Source organism: Takifugu rubripes, chromosome 10 (assembly GCF_901000725.2).
Source record: "Takifugu rubripes chromosome 10, fTakRub1.2, whole genome shotgun sequence".
NCBI lineage: Eukaryota > Metazoa > Chordata > Actinopteri > Tetraodontiformes > Tetraodontidae > Takifugu > Takifugu rubripes.
In genome coordinates, this window is record NC_042294.1 from 7,144,470 (window position 1) to 7,167,082 (window position 22,613).

Below are 22,613 nucleotides of genomic sequence, written 5' to 3' on the forward strand. Positions count from 1 at the left end.
GTTGTTTCCATAAGTGATTCAATTCCTTTGATCCCCTTTGAGGGGATCAATAATATTATGTCAGAGGGAAGTCTACAGCACAATAGGCTGATGAATAAAACATGGCCGTCCTGGGAGAGACAATCCGGCGTGCATTAGTCAGACGGCCCTGCGACGTCGCCAAGCACACAACACACAAACTGCTGGTGTTGGTTTCTTCCCCTGAAGCCAAAGACACGAAGAAGCAGTAAGAGCACGCAGGCATGCCGCGAGCAGCCAGGGCAGCCCAAACATAGCGCTTGTTGTTAGACGAATGAATGGGAGCATTGAAAACTGAACATTTCTTCTCTAAATGCGGTGGCGACAAAGGCAAGAAGCAAAAAAAAAGAAAGAAAAAAAAGTACTTATTTTTTTGTGGACCGCTCAAACTCGGAACCGCTAACGTCTCATTATCACCTTGGTCCGACCCCTGCACATGTTTGTAATTATCATCATTATCCTTTAGAGAACAGAATTGTCTGCAAATTTAAAATAAGGACCGATCAAAAATGTTGGGTGCTTGAAAGGGTCTTTTGTTCATGTGTCACATCCTTAAGGGGGGGGGGGGGGGAGGAAAAAACTGACCTCTCCTTTAATGGGCAGCTGATGATGTCATATCACTACACACAGATTCTTCGGTCTCCAAGTAAAGCAGCTACCCTGAACCGTGATTGGCTACTTTGCTTTGAGAGGGGGAGGGTGATCTTTTTTCCCTTCTTTCCCTCTTGCTCCTGGATTAATTCCTGTGCCTCAGTGAGCTCATCTCTTCTGTTTTCCTCTCTCATGTAGCTTGTGTCAAAACAGTGTTTATGCCGGTGATGTTGTGTCCCGGGGCAATCTCGGCCCCCAAACCGAGGCGGTAGCAGTTACGCGGCAACTGAGGGGAAAGGAAACCCAAAAAAATAACAAAAATCTGGAAAATTAACCTTATTTACGCAAAGACTCTTTCCTGGAGGACTGTTTGGAGCCTCTTGCTTGTTTTCCTGGCTGTGATGAACAGTGTCCTGAACCCTCTGCTGCACTCTGCCCTCCGCTGTGAAACACAATGCCACGCGCCTCCATCACGGTCGCGTCTGGGGCTACAGGTGGCCAGCTGTCTGCCTCTGTTCCTCTCCTCTGGGACAGCTGGGGCCATCAATCAGAACCCCCCTCCCTCGCCTGGGTCTGAACAGCAACACAACATTACAAGGGCGTCTCATCTGAACATTTCTCTGCATCTTCTACTCATTTCCAGGTTTTTCCGGACAATCTAGTCTGGCATTTTCCTGCTGGGGAACCTTTCAGTCCGACCACGCCGATCTATTGAAAGTTTTGGCATTTTTACCCCAGGTCTGATCTTCACCTTGGGGCACTTTTGGGAAGCCTCTGATGGCAGTAAATTGGAATATCACTGATCCGGTTCCTCGCAGCACGTGCAGTCACAGGCCCCTCTCCATCTGCAGATGGAAAGAATTGAAGCCCATTATTGTGTTCTTGGAGGGGCGTCTTCATCCGTGAACTCTCTGGCACACTTTTAAAGAAAGTGGCCATAATGTATTCAGTCTGATTCAGTGGCTTTGGCACTAAGGGTTACCACCCCACCCCCCACCCCCCCTTCCCCCAGCTAACATTCACACACAGGAAACCCAGTCCAGTTGACAGAGAAAACTACCTTGGATTCACACACACATGCACATCTTAGGAAAGAGGGTAAACATGTGTGAGCCCACTGTTCACCAGAATGCTTCCCTGTTTATCAAAAAAAGGAATTGATAGTCCTCAACGGGTATCAAGAAAGTGCCACATCGAGGGTATTTCCTCTTGGTCTCAATGGAAATTTATGAACTTAAGTAAGAGAATTTATTTTTTTTAAAATCTCCCAAAAATTGTCCCTCCGTTCAAACATCATCTAGCGCTCCGACAGAGTAAACGACAAAATCGCAACTTTTTGCTCGTCGCCGCCATTCACACGTCCTTCCTCGGTTTCTCTGGTAGCTCTCCTCCGGAACACGAGTGCACACTTCTTTTATCTGTGAGAACTTTACCCAGCATGTTTTTTAAGGACAAACCTGATGTGTTTTCAACTTCCTTTTGACCTTTAAAACCTTATCTTTCAGCTTAGGAGTTACCCACTGTATTTTGGCCTACTTTTCCCCCTTTTTAGCAATGTACACTCACACACACACACACACACACACACACACACACACACACACACACGCACAAAGAGACACACAAAACCAGTGTTGAGAAACTGTACAAAAACAAGCAAAACGGCATTCTCAGAGGCTGTCTCCGACTTGTATTTATCTAATCAAAGACTGGATGGTCTGGTTTCGCTATCCCTACAGTCCTGGAGGTGTTAATCAGCTTCAATTTCATTCATCTTTCGCTGCAGAAAGGTTGCATGACGGGGTCTAATCGCCATCATCTAGCATGCTCATCATCACGGTCATGCAGCCTTGATTAAAAGTTAATTTATGGTTCTGGAGCCACATTTCAGGGAATTGGCGAATTTTGCAAATGTGCACATTGCGTGTAACTTCTTGCTGATTAGTTGAAAGAGGCGGCACCATTTTCGCTGTCATTCACCTTGATTTTCCCCTTTTGCCTGTGCGGTAGAACAAGAAACTAGCGACAGATAGCCACCTATTAGCAGGCAATTAGTATAGCTGACCTGAGACCACATACTGTATCGACGATCAGTACCCATATTGATACCAGGTCCAGCTGAGAGTGTCGTTGTGATGCTGTGGAAGTAACAAATGTAACAACCTGAGAGGAGGTCAGCAAAGGCAGCCACGCAGCTGCTTTTGGAGAAAAGATTGATTCAATCTGCGACCACAAAACCTCCGCTGGTGCGGAGACGCATGGAGGTCACGAGTAAATCGTTCACTGACAGCTGACACAAAGGAGCACTTTTCCCTCTTTGAAGATCCGCAACTTTTAGAACCAATGCAACTACACTCCATTTTAGATTCCAATATATCCCTCCTGCTATTAATATATGAACCGGAAGCTTATTTTCAAGACACGTTTGAGCCACTAGCATGATAGCATGTAGCATGGGGGCGTATCTCAAGGGACCAGGGTTACGGTGGATTGGCCAAATATATTAGCATCTGCCTTGGAGGTTATGTGACAGACATCGTTTCTGTCTGGCTGGCTGTCTGTCTGTGTGTCTGGCTGGCTGTCTGTGTGTCTGGCTGGATGGCTGTCTGTTTGTCTGTTGTGAGCTAAATAACATGTACAGGTTTTAATTAAACTTTCAGGAAATAATGGGCCAAGGAACAATGGCTTTTGGTGACAATGACCTTTGATCTGCCAAAGAGACCTATTAGAAACCTTTTATGTTGTGTAACCTTTTATCACTAATGCCTGTATACGTTGTCACGATATTTGGAAAACTGACTGCTTGGAGTTTCTCCAAGTGCTTTTTTTTTTTTTTTTTTTAAGTCAGATTGATTCTAACAGAGAATTTGACGCGTGTTCCGCATCAAATTCACCTGAGTCATAATTTTAGTGTTCCGACAGCGTTTTCCTGTTGACTGGAAATCAGCTGTTCGGCCGCTCCTCCCACAATTAATTTCGGTTTTCGCGAACTGAGAGTTAATATCCGACTGGCTTTCTGTCTGTGGTCAGCAGGATTTCAGCCAAAGGAGCGTGTCCCTCCTGTCCACGGTGGGTAGAGTCACATTAGACAGGAAGCAGCGTGGGCAGCCTCCCTGTGTCACCGCCTGCGTCAGACGCCAGGAGGGAGTTTTCCACTGACGAAAAAGGCTGCGCTTCTCGGTAGTCTGCACAGACAAGGGAAGCGCTTCAGCTGGTACGGAGGCTCCGTGCGCCCGGAGAGCCAGACAATAGCACCGAGGAGCTACTGTACGCTCCGCGAGGGTGGGGGGGCACAGAAGCCGTGTTTTATTCGGATTACCTCCACTGTCACCCAGCGTTATTTCGTCCCTAATGGTGATCGGATACTGGAATTGGTGGTGAGTACGAAGCAGGCTGGAGAGTTTGCTGTCGGGGTTATTGGGGTATTTAACCTCAGAGGAGGAGGGGGGGTATAATCATACTTTATTTTCCTCTCCTTTGTGTTTAAAATCGTGTGATATGTGCGTGATTGTGCGAGGCGATCAAGTGTTATTTACTTTAAAATAATCACTTTATATTTACTCTCCTTTTTTTAACTTTATTGTCATTATTGCCAACGAGTTTGTGCCAATCACTTTTGCTCAAGGGTTACCCAGAAGGATCAGGGAAATAAAATAACGCAACTTGTCGCTTCAGGCGAGATTCTCCCAATCCGGCTGATCCACTATTGATTTAGATATCAATCACTGATTAATGGTGCTCTGCGGAAACTTCCCAGCTCGGCCGTCGCTGTCAGCGCGGAGTTTTAAATCTATCGGCGCGTTTGGGTTTAATTTTTTCACCCATTCTGTTGTGGATTCGTTTGTGCAAAGTGTTGATGAAGTCGGCTTTGTGTATTCAGTCCGTGTGGAGTTCTTCTCTCTCACCTCCGCGGTGCTGGTGCGCCTCTTGTAACTCGAGCGACTCCTGAAGGCAGTGCATGTGAGCACAGCTGACAGGGCTGCTGTCATTCCAATTTGCATTAATCATGGCGATCGAGAGCTGTGGAACATGGCCCCGATCGTTCCACGTACAGCTTCTTTTTTCCTGTGATGATCAATTGAGCGCGCAGACGCCGGTGAACCAGGTGTGCGCGCTTCCATTGTTGGGATTTGTATTATTTTCTCCGCATGTCATCTCCGTTAGCGCGTAAATGCGGCGCGAGTGCCTCATTTGAAGCCGATATTAATGCGTTCGAACGCGAAAATGAGCCATAATCCGAGGTTTCTTTCTTTTCTTGCTGTTGATGGAGCCTCTGAGGGAACGCAGGCGCCTCTAGCGCGACCTCATCCGGATATTTTTTAGAATCATGTTTTCTGGAATCAGGCTACAGAGAACTGAATGATCCTTTGTTTACAGGAAAGGAATATAGCACTTGATGTCGTGAAATCCATGTGCTATCCATTTCCCTGGAATGTGCAGTCAAATAACTCTTTATCTATACTTCTGTGATATGTTATTCCTATTAAGTCTTACAATTTATAACCAATTATCTTCATTCTTGTGAGCCAATTTTGCTGATTTGACTTGAAAAATAAGCATAAATTGCAAATTAAATGAATAAAAGTCCCATCACATCCTAATCAAATGATCCACAGCTAACCTTGTGGTGAGTGCAGCTGTCGGACAGATTAACCGGACCGCCACTTCCTGCGCTGTGCAGGGGACGTTTCACAACCTTGAGAGGCTCCCTCGCTTTCATGTGCGCCTCTATGTAAGTCGTGCCGGGTTCAGACAAGGTTGTCTTTGCCTGCTTCATTTTGGTCACGCAGGATGGCCCCCACACTTTGTGCTCAGAGATGGGTGAAGGGAGGGTGAGCGAGTGTGTGCGTAAGAGAGAGAGAGAGAGAGAGAGAGAGAGAGACAGTCTGCCACACAGCAGCAGGGAGCTCCCATCTGCTTTGTCTTCTCCCAGCATTCCATGCTGCAAGTGTCCCAGACTGGAGCTTGACCCCTGAACCTGCAGCCACGTCCTCCCTTCCTCCACACACACACACACACACACATGCACACATATATAGAGAGAGGATACATGCTGCAATATTGCAAAGGAATTCTTAACTTTGGAGTTGCTCAACTCTGCCTTTGTTTGGAACTGGTCACAGTTCAGGTCTGTCCCTGCACAGATTCTCGCCAGTAGCGCGTAAAACCCTCCTTTCCCAGTAAATCAGTAAGAGAAGAGACTCTCTGACCTGCAGGCCATCGCCCAGCCTGCTTTACAGATTAATGACAGCCGAACGTGCATCGGCCACACGTGCAAGCTAATACCCTGCCAGGTGTGGCTGCGTGGAGGTAGCTCAGCTGCCTTGTGGGAGTAAGATTTTCCAGTGGTTAGTGGTAGAAAACACATCTGGGTTGGATAGAGCTTGTGTTTCTTTCCCACTACGGGAACGAGCAGCCCTGCCAGGATGGAATTCCTGCGGCTGGGAGACATGACATTATTTATTTGTTTTCGACGGTCCTCCCTCCCATCTTCTCGCTACCTCTGCTTTTACAGCCAGCGTGCACGCAGGTCAAGTCGGAGGGGCAGGATGTTTCAGAGGTGTCGTCACGGCCGGCTCCGGGTCCCGACTGAGGACAACAAGGATCAGGCAGGAGGAAAACGGCAGCTCCTCCAGCAGGCGGAGCGCTTCTGTGCACCGGCTCAGCTGCTGCGTCCTCCCAGCATGCAAGTGTGCTGAAATCCAGCGCCGCCGTCACCTCGCAGCTTTGATCAATTAGCTCCGGCGTTTATAGTGACAGAGAGGGAGGTGAGAAGAACAATACCTAGGGGCCTGGAGGGACGCGAGGCCTGTCCACACACGCCCGCACACAGGCAGGAAGACTCCCAGGCTCATCATTATCACATTTTACGAGCACTTGACTCAGTCAGTTAGTCATTCAGACACTGCGTCGGGGCTGTCAGCACGTCATGTCAATGCTCTCTGCCGGCTAAGTTTACTCAGACTTGTTGCTGCCACCCACACGGTTATCGGAGGCAAAATAGGCCAGACAGGTGGCGGAACAGGGAAAAGTCAACTCTGACTTGTCCTGTTGAGCAGACGGGGGCAGAGGGGGCACGCTAGACTGGATGCTGCCTCTGCACGTGTTCCCAGTTGCACAGATCGTTTCTGGATTCTCCTGGACCTAAAGGCGTTAGGATTAGAAGGGAGGCAGCCAGAAATCCCATTTATCTAGGTGATTAGTAATTATTCACCTCCAATTTCCACTATTAAACATCATTTAATTATAAAGTTTTCAACTCAGGATTCATCTTCAGAAGCTGAAATAAAGATCATTTGGGATCCTGTCTGATTAACCGTGCGCAGCCAAAAGGATCCAAAATAATCTCATTCCTCTGACATAGTTATGCATCTGACATTGCTGTGTAGCGCTTCTGGTGACAAATCCCCCCGCTGGAGATTTATCTGCCCAACGCCGTGACAACCGGCTGGGGAGCACCTCGGCGGCTGCGTTCTTTATCTGCCTGCCTGTGCGCGGTTGATGGAATGACAGTGATGCATAATTTAGCGCGCGGAGAAAACACGCTGCGCTTCCCTCTCCGCCTCGGCTGTCCGATCACATCCATTCTCCATTCGGAGGAGACAGTTGCAGGCACTGCTTTTTCCCCGGGAGCTGCCTGTGAATTCTTTTATCTGCTGTCTTTTCCCTGCATTCCTCCTCTTGCAAATGAGTCAATGCACAATTGTCTCCCCCCCAGAATCCTCGGTCCCTTGTTCTTCCTTCTCCTTGCTCTCTTGGCCTTGTTCGGGGAATGAGCAGGCTGAGAAGCTCCAGATTGACTACAAGCCGTCCCCTTGCCGGGATTAACCTCTCGCCATTGTTTCTGCCCGTTGAACAGGATTAACAAATCAATGTGTCAGGTAGACTGCAGTCAAGAGACAATGACCCAGTTCTGACACCGCTGCCTCCTCCTCTATCCCTTTCCTGCTCTTCTGCCTCACTGCAGATTCTAATTAAAAAGACTTTGCTTAGCTGGCGCCCTGCACTCCCTCGAGGATGCCTCGCAGCTTTGTTTTCCTTTATTTTCCCTTACGTGCAGAGGGTGGTTTGGGAGAGATGGCTAAAAAAAATAAAAAAAATAAGAGAAGGCAAACCCGTGTGCGTTTCCTCACGCTGGAGCAGCGTGCCAAACACACTTGTTGTCCAGCTAAGTTATTACATCAGGAAGTGTGGCGATATTAGCAGCTGTGAATGGCATTTCCACAAATGTCTCCCACTGGGTCACTAATCTAAAAAAAGCAGTTTTGCTTGTTGTGTATGAGCAGCTCTGACCTACTACAGGGTGAGTCATTCATCTTATGTGCACAGTAACCAATAATATCTGACTCCAGCCATCCTAGTAAACCTTGCATGTGTGCATGTAGAGGAATGAAGCTCCTGTCCTTGACTCTGATGTCTTTTTAAAAACCTACGTCAGAGAGCGCCGCTTTTGCATAATTGCTCCACACTGCTTGCTGAAAATGACCCCCTCCTTGCATACTTGGGCGGATTTTTTCTCTCTCTTCTGACTGCTGACACTTGCATAATACCCTGATAAGAAAAGCAGCCATGCAGGCGACCCATAGCGTTGCTTTAGAGCCATTGGATCACCCGGCATGGGTGTGTCCTGCTCTTTACGCACATACAACAGATGATCTGTGAGCAGGCTGATGATAAGCCGTGTTTGGTCTAGAAGCTGACGTGTTTGGGACGTACATTTCACTAATTTGAAGGTTTCTCCTTCGCAGCTGCCTCCCTAAAAAGGTCTAACGAGCCAAAGATGAAACAATAAGCGCCGCAATGACATTCGGTGGTTCCCTATAAACATTTGTACAAAACGGGAGGTTTTGCCAAGCAAATATTTGAACATGCAAAACTAAAAATAACTGATAGATGGATGCGCAGCTGCGAGGGATTTGGCCAGAATCCCGAGGAGGATAAACAGTTTGATGTTAAAATGATGACTTTATGTGTGGTGTAAAAAGCTTTCTTTCCCATTCCACATCATCAATGGGAGTGCCTTTTGGACAAGCGCCCAAGCATGTCTCCCCTCTCTGCTCAGTCCCTTCCACCCACACATCCACCCAGCCCCTCCCTCCCATTTAGGCCTGCAGAAACTCTGCTGGCGATTCGACAATGGCCCCTCTTGTCCAGCAGGCACCTCGCCTTCTCAGGAAACGTGCGAAACATCCTCTCTGTTGTCATGACGCATCCGCTACCGCCTCCAGGTGCTGTTTGGGAATTCACACGCATTGGGTGATGTCACGGCAGCACCGGAATGTGTGTCGTGCAGTGCCGAACGTCTGCACGGTGCGTCAGATTCGGACAGAATGATCTTTAAACCGCAAGTTTGAATTCACAAACAGAAAGATCTGGACAGGTAATAAGGATGTGGTGGTTAGGGCCTAGATGCTTATATAACGATCGCTTGTTCGCATCTGTGCCTGGTCCCTCCTGGCAATCAATGCATTTGCAGAGCTGATGAGATTAAGAAGAGGTTGAAGGGTCCAGTAATTGTTGACTTATGTGAATTGGCCTGATTGATTGCTTCCTGTTCTGTGGTTTATTACTACTTCCAGCAGCATGTAGCGCGAGCCAGAGATGCGCCTGCTCTGGTCTCGGATGGCCAAGCACAGGGCCGCTAATATCAATAACATTTGAAACCTCTCTGTAGCTTCCGTGCAGCCTTAACGTCAAGGTCGTCCTATCTCTTTGCTCTTTTCTGCAGATTATTCCAGCTAGCACCATGAGCGGGCTTCTCAAGAGGAAGTTCGAGGAGGTGGACGAGGACCCGTGCTACTCCTCACCCTCCTCCCTCTCCTCAGCCGGCTCAGGCTGGGACTCGGAGGGGGAGAGCTGCTACTCAGACACCCTGGATTCCAATCCCAGCAACCCGAGCTCCCCAGCAACAAACTATAACAGTGAGTACTACTCTTCCAGCATCGCCACTCATCTGCTCTGACCTGATGAGAGCTTCCAATGCATTTTCTTGCCCCATGTTTTCTGCTCCACCAAGACTTAAACTGCAACCTTGTAAATATGAGGTGGTGAAATAAGAAGACAGCTCTTAGCCTGTGAACCCAGTCACAGATACAATGTCGGCACCCCTTTTAATTTTATGCCCTGAAGTTGTGAAACAGCTAATCACATTATGCAGCATCTGCTCACGCTGCACCCTCGCCGTCCGTGAAGAGCCTCACCTTTCCGTCAGAGATCTGGTGCGAGCGTCTTTCTTATTTTCCGCCTGCACGCGGACGCATCTGCTCGCCATTTGGGGAGCGGTTGGATGGGAGAGTGATTGCGGGGTTAAGGGCAAACACAGTTGTGAGGTTTCCAGGGTGCTGGTGCAGGAAGACAGGAAGAGAAGGGTGGCTGGTTGCCAGGACTGGAAACACACAGAGCCTTGTCTGAAGCCCAGGCGTGCACCCAGCACAGGTGCTGAAAGAGGCTGGGCGAAGGGATACAAAAGGGAGCGGGGGTGGGGGGTTGTTGGCTAATGAAGAAAAGAAGGCATGCAGAGACATTTGAAAGAACAGATTGTGCAGACCATTTAAAATCTGCTGTTTGTGTTGGAGCGAAAGTTGTCATCCGTTGTGAATTAAACTGCTAAAAACAGCCAGCACAGCTATTATTTATGGCGAGGTGTCATTTGCCTCCTGTAAGTGTCAAAAGCCCGAGTGGATTTGATGGATGTGAAGCTGAGACTGGCAGTTTCTTTATTACCCCCCGTGACAGATCAGACGGTACAGTGGGGCCATTGTCTGCACCTGCGTCGGGCTGAAAGGCTGATTCTGCTGCGCCACGCTGCAGTTATCGCCTATTTTCTTTCCCATCTGCTTTTTTTTGCGGATAATTGTTCCGGGTGGGGCCAAGCAAAACACCACGTCTGAGAAAATAGGAGTTCCCCACCGCAAAATAAAAGTAATCCTCCGCACATGTGGCGACTTCAGCGGAGGAAAAACTTTGAATATTCCTGGGCAGTTCAAATGGAATTTCTAAGCAAACTTGAATAATTGATTGAGTTCTTTCCACACGTGCTTCCACTTTGGTTTCCATATGGGTTTTATGTGCGTGTGCATGTGTTTGTCTGGAGAGGTTTGACTCCCGTCCCGTCTGTGGGAACCGTCGGTGACAGGCAATTTTCCCTTTCAGTCTCCACCTTTTCCGGCAGCCCCGAAAAATCTTGTCACCAGCTTGTGATTCCGGTGATTCCGTCTCTGTTTTGGCAACCGAGGGGAAATTCCTGGGCTTAAAAAAAGAAAAAGACAACAAGCCGGTTTAAAAGGATTCTTGTTAGTTCTGCTCTCGCTTAACAGGCTGAAAATGTGCAAGGCTCTCATTAGCTGTGTTTTAATGGGCTGCAGGATAAGGATCCATTAAGGACCGGCGCAATGAATCAGAGGGGTGTTCCTGACACTCTGCTCAGCGGGGTTTGCGCACAAGACAATTAGTGGAGCTTTGCGCCATCTAGTGGCGCATAAAAGTAGCATTTGAAAGAAAAATACATTTTTGGTTGACGTGTATTTAAAATGCATCTTTTTCCCTCCGTAGCAACATCCATCCCAAAGAAAGCGAAAAAGGCGCGACGGGGCAATGTGACCTTTGACCAGGTGACCGTCTTCTTCTTCCCGCGTTGCCAAGGATTCACCAGCGTCCCCAGTCGAGGAGGATGCACCCTTGGCATGCAGCAGCGCCACAGTGTGCTCCGCACGTACACTCTGGCCGAGTTTGCCGTGGAGCAGCGCCTCCTCCGCCGCGAAAAGCTCCTCAACAGACTCAGAGAGGAGAAGCTGGAAGCTCTAAAGATGATGGTGAGCAATTCAGCTTCAGGCGTACAAAGTTGGCGCAAACGATCGTGGTTTAACCCTCGTCCTTCTCCTCAGCTGACCAAGAACGGTACTCAGGAGAGCGCAGAGGCCGAGCAGCTGACGGTGGACGACATCCCCGAACACGATGTCGACATCAGCGGCGCCAACCTGGACGAGGGCTCCTTCCTGCAGCCGTACACTCCCAAACGCCGGTACGCACTGCTCAAAGCGGCCGGCGTGAAAAAGATCGATAAGGAGGAGAAGAAGCAACTTCATGAGCTGAGGATCTCGAGGGAGAACTGCGGCTGCGACTGCCAGGGCTTCTGTGACCCGGAGACATGTGGCTGCAGCCTGGCTGGCATCAAGTGTCAGGTAAGAGCCGCAAGAATATCACTGGGCTGTCTGACAAAACCGCCCGTGACTAACAGAACCTTGGCTCCTCACAGATGGATCATTCCTTTTTCCCATGTGGCTGCACGAGGGACGGCTGCGGCAACACGGAAGGTCGCATCGAGTTCAACCCCAACAGGGTCCAAACGCATTACATCCACACTATCATGAAGCTGGAGCTGGAGAAGACCAGGGAGGAGAATAAAGAGAGAAACTTGAAAAGTTCCGCCTCTCCGCCAGCGTCGGCCTTCCCTTTGGGCTCGGAACTGGTGGCGACTGGTGAGAACAGCTGCAGCAGCGACATGGCGGAGTCGGACACTTCGGGACAGACCGAGGACTCCGAGGCGGGCGAGAGCCTCCTCGGGCATCACAGCCGGCTGGAAATTGATGGGGATGACAGCGGGATCCGTGCAGAAAAGTGCCGCGAAGAAAGGCAAGAACAGCAGTCGTCCACGGAGGCTTTCAGTAGCTTTAGCATGGTGGACTTCGCCGATGAAAACGACAATATCCACGCTGGACTGTTGGACTCTGCGGGCGACCACACGGACAATCGAGCCACAGCGGCTTCAGAACTCTTGGACGAGAACGCCAACCAGGCGAACGCCCTGTTCCATTGCAGTAGCGTGCCGCGCACGCCCTCGCCGTCGGTCGACCGCTCTGCGAGCTACAACATGGACCTGAGCCTTTCCTCGGAGTCAGACCTGGAGTTCTTTGACGGTTTCCCCTGCTTGGGGCCCAGCTCGCTCTACAACTCCCTCAAAGAATACGAACACATGGACAACTTGTTTCACTTTCAACTGCCTAGTTATCCCAGCCTCCCACCGGGAAGCGACCCGGGGACGTGCCTCTTGGAGTCACTGATTGGCCTTTCAGAGTCCGTCCCAGAACCCCCCGCCGCTTTTACGGACAATCAGCTGTTGGAGGAAGCCATGGAATTGTCTGTGATGGAATCTGTGAAAGTCTGAGGAAATTTCTGTGGACAGTGCAAGAAAGTAAGAGGGGTACCGAACACGCACACGAAACGTCAGTGTTGAGCGATGCGGGTGGAAGCTGTGATTTCCTGCTTGCCTGAAATGTTAGAATCCAGACTTGCCTTCAAAATGTTAGCAAAGCGGTTAGAGATTCCTGCCGTGTGAGATGGCAGCTCGTGATTCAAGATTGAATATTAAAAAAAAAAAAAAATAAGGACGTGAAGCATAAGGTCACGCCCCGTAGAACCCGATGCCGGCCCTCACTTCCCAAGTAAGCTTATCGAACCAAACCGCCACCAACCACTCGCCATTTAACAGGAAATGGGCTCTCAGCGGGGCCAGGGTGGGGATCTCAACACAGCTGAATGTGCACCTCAGGGATATTTTTCTAGCTTTTGGAGGCAGCGTGTGGCGACCATTGCTCTGATGGCCTTCATACGAAAACCAAGTCAAACCATAATGTAGTCCAGCTCATGTCCTCCCTTTTGGACCCCACTCAGATGCTGAGGATCTCCCTAAAGGGTCTAACATGGTACAAAAATATCCCTCTAAAAGCTCCTCGATTAGCACTTTATCTGCGGAAGTAGTTCTAGGCATTGTTTCGCTCGCGTGGGGTCGATTCAACAGTTTGCCACTAAATTTTCTTATTTATGAGCCAGATCATTCAAAAAATGTTCACACCATCACAAATCTGTGGCTGTGTTTTCTGAGTTGCTTTTGTTTCTAAGTTATTTCCTTTTCAATGAGTTCTATTTATTTCAGACAAAGCCTAATTTCACTCGGTAAGCACTGTGGTTTGACGTTTTCACCTGAAAGTGCAATCTTCCTCTCATTTAATTTTATTTTTTTCCACCACACATGTGTATGTAGGTGTTGCTACGGGAAACGGGACCACGGGTCCAACAGAAAGTATTTAATATCTATTCACTTGTTTCACTTGTTCATTTAACATTTGTTTTTGGTAAGTTATTTTGTCATCATTTCATTAATTATTTAATTTAAGTCTCTTTTTTTGGCAATATGACGGGGTGTTGAAGTTTACTGGATGTGCCTGCTTATCAGGGGAAGCCGAGGCTTCCTTTTAAGCTTTGGGACTGAAAACTGTGGAATCTCCCTAATCACTGAAACTAAATTGTGCATCTATTGTGTTGCTGCCTACAATGTAACCTTAGAGAATTAGACTAATATTTTGTAACTAACTTATGCAGGTTGGAGAAAGTAGAAAAAAAAAGACTTCTAATCACTTACAAATTGAATATTTTATTAAGTCAAATGAGTCATTTTCAATCTGGGACAAACTTTGTAATATATATGAATTATAGAGAAAGGTATACTTATGGAGGTTATTAATCTCCCATGTTCTGAGTATTTTTCGTAGGCGAACTTATGGTATGAGATTTTTAGCAAAATGCCACTAAAACTAAATTGCAAAGATCTATTTGATTGTATTCTGAACCCTTCAGAAGTCTGTGACTTGGGCTATAAATTACACATTGTAAAAGGGGGTTTCTGTGGATAGAAGTTGCATATATTATACAATCTTTTATTGCGCACTGACCCCTGGAAATTGAAGAGCTGGAACCTACAGAGGCGATGGTGAGGTCACGGGTGAGCGGTTGAGGACACTAGAGCGTTTCTGTACATATCTCACCCTTCCTACAGCTGTTCACGCAGCCTTTCTGGACCCTTTACAACATAATGCATGCAGGTCCTGTTTGTTAAAGATGTTCTGATTAATTGTATACTTTGAAAAGTGCCCAGCGCACGTCGGAAATGTATTATTCGCTTTTTTTTTGCCTTTTTGTTTTTTAAAATTCCTAATCTAATGGGTGTACCAAGCCACGAAGAGGGCACTGATTTTTACAAGCAAACTGTTGTTTCTCTTGTACAAAATCCATCAATTCCCATGAAGAAATGGCAACAGTGAGTGTTTATCGATGTAATGTATTACAGTACAGCTTTTTTAAAATCCTTATTTTCAAAGAACGTGTCTTACTTGTTTTTTGCCTTTTGCGTTGTACATAATTCTGCTTGAATGGTCCTGCAGAGCAAACAAAGCTGCTTTATTTTTTACATAATTCACACTTAAACCCGCTGTTGAAGAACAGTTTCTGTCATCTTAGTCATTTCAACAGCCCGCCCCTCTGAATAATAAAGATGTTTTTTTTAAATCCTCCAGGCTGTTTTTGTCAAAATTTTTCCCCTTTTTTGAAAATAGAATGGTGGAATAACAGTTGGAAAGTTAAATATCCTGATTATCTGCGCCACCCTCGTCCCTTGTTGGTTGTTTTGAGACAAGAATTCCTCTTTATTTGGCTTTTTATTTGCAGCTTTTTTATTCGTTGGCTCTGTGTGACAGAATGGTTCACTAGGGGTGGCAAACCTGGAAAACAAAGACAAACATTAGAAAAAGGTGAAAATATATCATTTAGACTTTATAGCAAAGGCGAAGGACGCTCACAGAGTAGACCCAGTCGACGAAGGAAGACACTCTGGTGAAGACGGTGGGCTTTCGCACTTGGTTGCAACTTCCGGAGGGAGCGTAGCTGGCAATACCGTGGACCCTCCAGGCTCCGTCCACAAAACAGTTCAGGGGACCTCCAGAGTCGCCCTGGAGGACCAGCAGCAGCAACACAATAGAGCAGACGGTCCAGTGTGAAGACTGCACAGATGCTTGCCTTTATTGTTCCATGAGCACAAAAGCTTACCAAGTAAATGACCACTTGAAATATTTTAACGTCCTCCCAAAGGTCCACAGTACACCTTTCAGTAAACACTGCCTTTATAGTGTTGAGCTTTCTACGTGATATTTGCAGTTTGCCTTCAAATTCTGTGCCCAAAGACAAGATTTTGGCTTTTGGGACCCTTAAGAATCTGTGTTCTGTCTCAAAAGAATGATTCATTCCATATTTTTAGATGTTCCTCTGATCTGATAGGCGCAATTCCTTATGTAGTGTAAACATGCAGCGCTTTCTTTGATATGTGTGCAACTATTAATAAGTTTACTGTGAAATTAGAACCATATCTTCACTTTTAATCAAGTGTCTGTAGCTTAAACACTTCTGCATGCATGCCTCCTCTGGACAGTAAACACCAGTGCTGTCTGGTACCTGGCATCCAGCCACGACTCCATCCCCTCCAGCACACACCATTGTCTCCAGAGCGATGCTTCCCCACCACTCAGGCTGGGAACAGATGGAATGTTCCACCACAGGTAGAGGAGCCACTTGCAGGATTGAAGGTGTGGTGCCCCAATCTGTGGAAAAGAGTCAGAGAAGATGGATAACTATTATCTAGACTACACAGAGGGCCCAATATTGTATTTAGTCTCACAGTCCATGCGGCCCCAGCCAGTGATGTAACAGGTGAAGCCATGAGGCAACGTCTGATGGGCATAAGGAAGTCTTGCAAAAGACGTGTAGCCATTGTCATAGATAGGTTCAGCTAGCTTCAAAATAGCAATATCGTTTCTAGATGAAAAAGAGGACAATGTTTAACAACTCACACTGAGGATTTGTTTTTAAGAAGGGATGTAATTTTCTGTCACTTTACCCATTCCCAAGGTCACCGGTCCACCCAGGGTGGACAATGATCCTTTCTACAGGAAGAAACTGCTCGCTCCCTTCCTCCTCATCCAGGTTATACTCGCCCGCCACCACTTGGTACTGTCGAGGGTCTGAGCTGATGAGGATGGGAGAGACACAAACACACTGCGTTTACATCGCAGGAATGCACTCAGGTGTGGTACAAGTGGGCGGAGTTAAGGCTCATAGGTGATCTGACCTGAGGATGCAGTGAGCAGCAGTCATGATGTGGTAAGAGTTAAAGATAGAGCCTCCACAGATGTGGCCGAAGAACCCCTCACCATAAGAATCCAGCTGAAGAGAGATCTGAAAGGGTGGAAATAGACCCACAGGAGGTCAGAGTTTCTCGTTTCTGGAAAAAGAATCAATAATTTGAGCGACTGATTATTACCTGCCATTTCCAGGTTTGGGGCGCTGCATTCTGGCCTCCAACCACCCTACCATTGTCCACCTCATGAATAGGAGGCGGTTTAGCACAAATCAGCCCTGTGGGGAACACAAGAACATGAGAACACAGCAGCCCTGGAAAGGTCATGTTTTTCCAGACTTACCAATGCAGGACAGGAAAGCCACAAGCCAAATCATGTTGAAGTACTGTGGAACCCTGACAGTGGTTGGTATTTATACTGGTTTGAAACTGGAAGACCTTCATGAAGTGTTGGACAACAGATAACCTGCCAAAGCTTCAATCTTTTAGATAAATGAGGATTTCCTGCTTTCCTGGACATATAAATAAAATGCATTGAACCAATTGTTTTCTCTTTAAAAATGCAATCTCTAAATTGGAAATATCTGAAAATCTATCATTGTGCTATTATTTATTTTAAAAAAAAACAGTTTGTTATCAGGTGGGAAAAGAGCAGATGATTTCACATGGTTGAGAAATGTTCGATAGCTTAAATTACTCATTGACAAGGTTTCACAATGTGTCTACAGAATAGAACTATACTAACCTACAAGGGAGGAAAATGATGGACATTGTTAGAAAATCTGTATTTATAATCTGATATTATCATTGGATGCTATTGCCAAGCTTGTGCATATACATATATAACAAATGGTATTAATATTAATGCTACAAAGAAGGGTTTCAAACGTTTTATCCCCAAACATGCCCCTCTTTGTTCCCAGGCAACCTCGGAGAACGCTTTCAAGGAAAGCTAATCAAACACCGCTCGCTAGCTACCATACGAGACGCTCGATTTTTCTGTCATCATCACTTCTTAGTTTTGTCTGATCGTCTGAGTGCTTGCTGTGTCTCGCAGCTGTTGGTACCAGCAGTTAGAAGTAGCTGTATAGTTTTACGATCTCTCTGTCCTATTGACTTTTATGGTCTGGAGCTTCTCTGCGGCTTTATTTCCCGTATAGACAACAGTAAACGACTGAGTGTCCGATCATGCTTGAATTGTGTCTGTACACTTAGTTGGTAGCAGTCGTCTGGCACAATTGTTACTGTTCTTCTTATGTCTGTTGTGTTCTGCTACTATTGTTGGATATCTCTGGACCACTTGTGCACTTTTTTTAAATGCTTGTATAGATTTGCAAGTACACCACATAAGATATTAACCACTATATTGTTACACCCAAGAAGTGGCTTTTTTTGCCTATTAGAAATTAAATTGATTGGTGTTTGGTTTGAATCTTTTAGTCAGTGCATTGCATGTCCACTGCGGTCCCACTTTGGGAGGTCAAAGGATCAACACTGTCTCAATACAGGTTCCATCTCAAAATATATAAGATCCGACAGGAGAGAATTCCAGGGAAGGCAGCACAGCTCATTTGAGGAGTCAGGAAGTATTGCTTTTCAATGAAAATATACAGGGTAAAAAGACACAAAAGTTGTGATGCAATATTGTTTTATTTCATAGGCTCTTTGTGATATATCCTCCAGTCGCTGGTAACCTAGGAAACATACAGAGAAACATTTAAATGCACAGCTAAAATTGGGATGGATCAGACTTGTATCATGTAAAAAGAGGCTTACTTAATTTCTTCAAGACCTGGTAACCTAGGAAACGCACAGTAAATAGAAAATGTTTGAATTACATGGCTGAAATTGTGATGTTCAATGTTAAAAACTGTATTATGTCAAATGACGCTCACAGAGTAAATCCAGTCGAGGAAGGAAGACACTCTGGTGAAGACGGTTGGCTTCCTATACTGGTTGCACATGCCAGCCGGGCCGTAGCTGACAACGCCGTGGACTCTCCAAGCCCCGTCGGTGAAACAGTTCAGAGGACCTCCAGAGTCTCCCTAAAGGGTAAGAAATATATGGAAACACCCAAGAAGAACATCCAGATGTTAGGTTTATTGTCTTTAATTATAATAATATTGTATTTCTAATCCCTTTCAACCAAATGAAAACATAATTATATTGTAAATAATAGTACCTGGCATCCAGACAGGACTCCGTCCCCTCCTGCACAGACCATCGTTTTCAGAGCGATGACGCCCCACCACTCGGGCTGGGAGCAGACAGAATGTTCCACCACAGGAAGAAGAGCCTCTTGCAGGACTGGAGGTGAGGTGCCCCACACTGTGGAAAACCATCAGCAAAAATGAGTTATTTATGTCCAAATATGGGGTTCCAAATTTGCAAGTGTGTCCTCACTGTCAATGTATCCCCAGCCAGTGATGTGACAGTCAAAATTATGAGGCAACGTTTGATCTGGAGCAGGAAGTTCTGCGATCCCTACATAGCCGTTGTCATAGATGGGTTGACTCAGTTTCATTAATGCAATGTCATTCCTGCAGCACATATGTTGCAAAGTTTAAATCATGCCTACAAAAGCCAAAGTTCTACCATTTTGCAGTCATTATACCCGTTGCCAAGTTCGTGAGTCCACCCGGGATGGACAATAATCCTCTCCACAGAACTGAACTGCTCACTGCCTTCATCCTCGTTCATGTTGTACTCACCTGACACCACTCGGTATTCCCTGGGGTTTGAACTGAGGGGGACGGAAGAGACCAATTGAAGGCATCAAACCCAAGTGGATCAGGTTGATTACAGACTGGTGGCCTTAAAGAGCGGCGAGAGGACCAACCTGATGATGCAGTGAGCTGCAGTCATGATGTAGAAGGGATCGATGATGCTTCCTCCACAGATGTGGGAGAAATAACCATCCTCATAAGAGCCCAGCTGAAGAGAAATCTGAGGGGAGAAATGACCCAATAGATGGTGATTAGACTTGATGTTATTTCAAATGGGACAGATGTTTTCAGCTGAGCGCGAAAAGCACAGATGCTTACCTGCCATTTCCATTTGTTGGGTTCAGCATTTTGGCCTCCAACCACCCTCCCATTGTCCCCGTTATAGGGGGGGGATGGTTTAGCACCAATCAGCCCTTCATGAAGACATAAATATACAGACAGCATTTAAAACAGAAACAATGGCACTAAAAAAAGAAGGATTTGTAGTTGTTAGACTTACCGATGCAGGACAGGAAAGCCACAAGCCAAATCATGTTGGGGCACTGCTGTAGACCAGTGACAGTGTCCCTGTATTTATACTGGTGAGAAGACCTTCAGGTGTTTGGCAACAAGTCACCTGACAAATGCCTCTGTTTTATTTGTCATTTCTCCTCAAATGAATCTAGTTTACAATACAGCGTGAGGAAAAACACATAAACAAGTATTAGATTCCTTTCCAATGTCAAAAGCATCATTATAATTACCATAAAATGGGATTTAAAATATTTATCCACTTAATAAACCATAGCTTGTGTTTCTTATCGGAGTGGGAATAGAACAGATGTGCTCACATGTTAGATTAAATGTTTTTCTCATCATGTTCACATAGATAAATACGATACCTGAAGAAAAAAAGGTTCCACTCCACTTATGTTGAAGGGTTAGACCCTTCAAAGCGAATATTCTTGGTCTTTATTGTATTTAAAACCAGTATTTTCATAATGTTATCAGTATAATTAAAATTTTGTACAAAGATAATGTCTTTTCATTGTATGTTAAACAGTAATGACGCAACAGTATTACTACTATTAATAATAACACTCTGACAAAAGGCAGCTTCACTTCTACCACAATACTTTTCTATTAAACATTTATAAGGATTTCACAAATTGGGTTAAATTCTTTACAGTTGCTAAGCAACCTCATAGAGCCTTTACAACGATAGCTAATCAAATACCACCGGGTGACAGAATCACGGATGTTACGCAGGTACTTGATATTTCTGGTAACATAATTTATTAGCTTTCTTTTGTCAGGCCCAAGCATCTGATGGCACAAGCTGAAGAGGGTTGCCAACACCCTTAAAACTTATTGTGTTTACAATGTAATAAAGACCTGGATAAAATGTTATTCTGAAACCCATAAAGTGCTCCCTGTGACCATCTTTTCACAGTAGAAGTCAGATTAAGTATGGATTTGGTTTGAGGGACTCAGTAAAGGAATTTTATATCCACTCTGGTTGCATTTTTGGGGTTAAAGTATTTCAGTTTTGTCACAGTCCCTGTTTTCACTTGGGTATTTTAAAGTTGCCTCACAATATACGAGAGGATCATAACCTTTCTCAGCCTACTCAATGGTACAATTGCCAGAAAAAGTCCGCAAAGCTCATTGGAGGTGTCAAGAAATGTGTACTTATAATGAAAGCATACAGTGTAAAAACACGCAAAAGCTGTGATGCAATTTCATTTTATTTAAGTGGCTCCATGTGACAGTGTGGACAACATGTTTCTTCAAGATCTGGTAACCTAGGAAATTTACAGTAAAAAAGATTTGAAATACACAGCTAAAATTGAGACCAATGTTCATAACTGTATTATGCCGAAGGAGGCTCACTGAGTAGCTCCGGTCTAAGAAGGAAGACACTCTGGTGAAGACTGGTTGGTTTCTTATACTGGTTGCACATCCCAGCCGGACCGTAGCTGACAACGCTGTAGACTCTCCAAGCCCTGTCGGTAAAACAGCTCAGGGGACCTCCAGAGTCACCCTAGAGGGGTCAAAATAAGGTATGTCACATTCAAAGTTTCAATTTAACAGAAAAGAAAATACTGTAATTAAAAGTACCTGACATCCAGCTACGACTACATCGCCTCCTGCGCAGACCATATTTTTCTGAGCCATACTTCCCCACCACTCAGGCTGGGAGGAGATGGGATGTTCCACCACAGATACAGGGGCCACTTGGAGGATGTGAGCTGTGTTGCCCCACACTGTGGAAAAGCATCAGTGAAAATAATAGGGCAGCAGGAGTCTTTTTGTCCAAAAATGTACAACTGTTTTCTCACTGTCAGTCACCCCCCAGCCGGTGATGTAACAGGTGAAGCCATGAGGCAACATCTGATCATCAGCAGGAAGTTCTGCAAAAGCAACGTAGCCAGTTTCCTGGGTAGGTTGACTCAGTTTCATGATAGCAATGTTGTTGTTGTTTTGTTTTGGTTTTTTTTTTTTGGGGGGGGGGGGGGGGGGGCATAGCTTAGTTTTTTTTTCTAGGTTTAAATTAAGGCTATATAAATAAATCTTGTAAATCTTCTGTCATACCCATTGCCAATGTCACCATTCCACCCTGGATGGATAATAATCCTTTCAACAGAGGACTGCTCATTCTCTTAATTTGAATCAATGTCGTTCTGACCTGCCACCACTTTGTAATCATGGAGGTTTGAGCTGATGGGGAGAGCAAAGACAAAACATACTGTGCTTAGATTGAATAATGAAATTAATGTAGCAAACCCAAGTGGATTGGGTAGTTGACATGCTGGTAGTGTTAAAGAGCAGTGAGCGGACCGACCTGATGATGCAGCTAGCTGACCACATGATGTGGAAGGCATCAATGAGACCTCCTCCACAAACTGGGCTGAACAAATTCCAGTCATAAGAGCCCATCATAACAGAAATCTGACCAGGTGATAAAACAATGACCCAATAGATGGTGATAAGACTTGATGTTATTTCAAATGGGACAGATGTTCTCAGCTGAATGTGAAAAGCACAGATGCTTACCTGCCATTTCCATTTGTTGGGTTCAGCATTTTGGCCACCAACCACCGTCCCATTGTCCCCATTATAGGTGGGGGATGATTTAGCAACAATCAGACCTTCATGAAGACATAAATATACAGACAGCATTTAAAGCAGAAACAATGGCACTAAAAAAGAAGGATTTGTAGGTGTTATAGTTACCGATGCAGGACAGGAAAGCCACAAGCCAAATCATGTTGACAGTACCTTGGAACACTGACAGTGTCTCTGTGTTTATACTGGCAAGAAACTCAAAGACCTTC

At 45.9% G+C, this 22,613-nt stretch overlaps 4 protein-coding genes across 5 annotated transcripts; 1 reads left to right on the forward strand and 3 right to left on the reverse strand.

The window, feature by feature from the left end:
• Positions 1 to 3,681: 3,681 nt before the first annotated feature.
• On the forward strand, positions 3,682 to 13,002 carry csrnp1b (cysteine-serine-rich nuclear protein 1b). The gene is made up of 5 exons (XM_003968013.3): positions 3,682 to 3,986; positions 9,338 to 9,530; positions 11,161 to 11,420; positions 11,493 to 11,789; positions 11,864 to 13,002. Exons 2-5 carry the CDS (start codon positions 9,356 to 9,358, stop codon positions 12,770 to 12,772), a joined length of 1,641 nt encoding a protein of 546 aa, XP_003968062.1. The 5' UTR covers positions 3,682 to 3,986; positions 9,338 to 9,355; the 3' UTR covers positions 12,773 to 13,002.
• A 1,683-nt stretch (positions 13,003 to 14,685) lies between these two features.
• On the reverse strand, positions 14,686 to 17,041 carry LOC101069212 (elastase-1-like). Of its 2 annotated transcripts, none has more exons than XM_029842707.1 (8): positions 16,914 to 17,041; positions 16,754 to 16,848; positions 16,562 to 16,668; positions 16,331 to 16,459; positions 16,112 to 16,248; positions 15,889 to 16,034; positions 15,240 to 15,440; positions 14,686 to 15,161 (listed from the first exon to the last, which is right to left on the reverse strand). In XM_029842707.1, exons 1-8 carry the CDS (start codon positions 16,945 to 16,947, stop codon positions 15,147 to 15,149), a joined length of 864 nt encoding a protein of 287 aa, XP_029698567.1. In that variant the 5' UTR covers positions 16,948 to 17,041; the 3' UTR covers positions 14,686 to 15,146. The 2 variants fall into 2 exon arrangements, with proteins under 2 accessions (XP_029698567.1, XP_003968084.1); XM_003968035.3 differs by having other exon boundaries at positions 15,240 to 15,389; positions 16,914 to 17,029.
• A 1,160-nt stretch (positions 17,042 to 18,201) lies between these two features.
• On the reverse strand, positions 18,202 to 19,862 carry LOC101064638 (elastase-1-like). The gene is made up of 9 exons (XM_003968014.3): positions 19,796 to 19,862; positions 19,615 to 19,709; positions 19,410 to 19,516; positions 19,185 to 19,313; positions 18,974 to 19,110; positions 18,753 to 18,898; positions 18,466 to 18,615; positions 18,347 to 18,370; positions 18,202 to 18,264 (listed from the first exon to the last, which is right to left on the reverse strand). Exons 1-8 carry the CDS (start codon positions 19,827 to 19,829, stop codon positions 18,356 to 18,358), a joined length of 813 nt encoding a protein of 270 aa, XP_003968063.2. The 5' UTR covers positions 19,830 to 19,862; the 3' UTR covers positions 18,202 to 18,264; positions 18,347 to 18,355.
• Positions 19,863 to 20,967: 1,105 nt separating this feature from the next.
• On the reverse strand, positions 20,968 to 22,546 carry LOC101069442 (chymotrypsin-like elastase family member 2A). The gene is made up of 7 exons (XM_029843154.1): positions 22,513 to 22,546; positions 22,333 to 22,427; positions 22,121 to 22,227; positions 21,965 to 21,996; positions 21,397 to 21,542; positions 21,169 to 21,319; positions 20,968 to 21,080 (listed from the first exon to the last, which is right to left on the reverse strand). Exons 1-7 carry the CDS (start codon positions 22,544 to 22,546, stop codon positions 20,968 to 20,970), a joined length of 678 nt encoding a protein of 225 aa, XP_029699014.1.
• Positions 22,547 to 22,613: the final 67 nt, after the last annotated feature.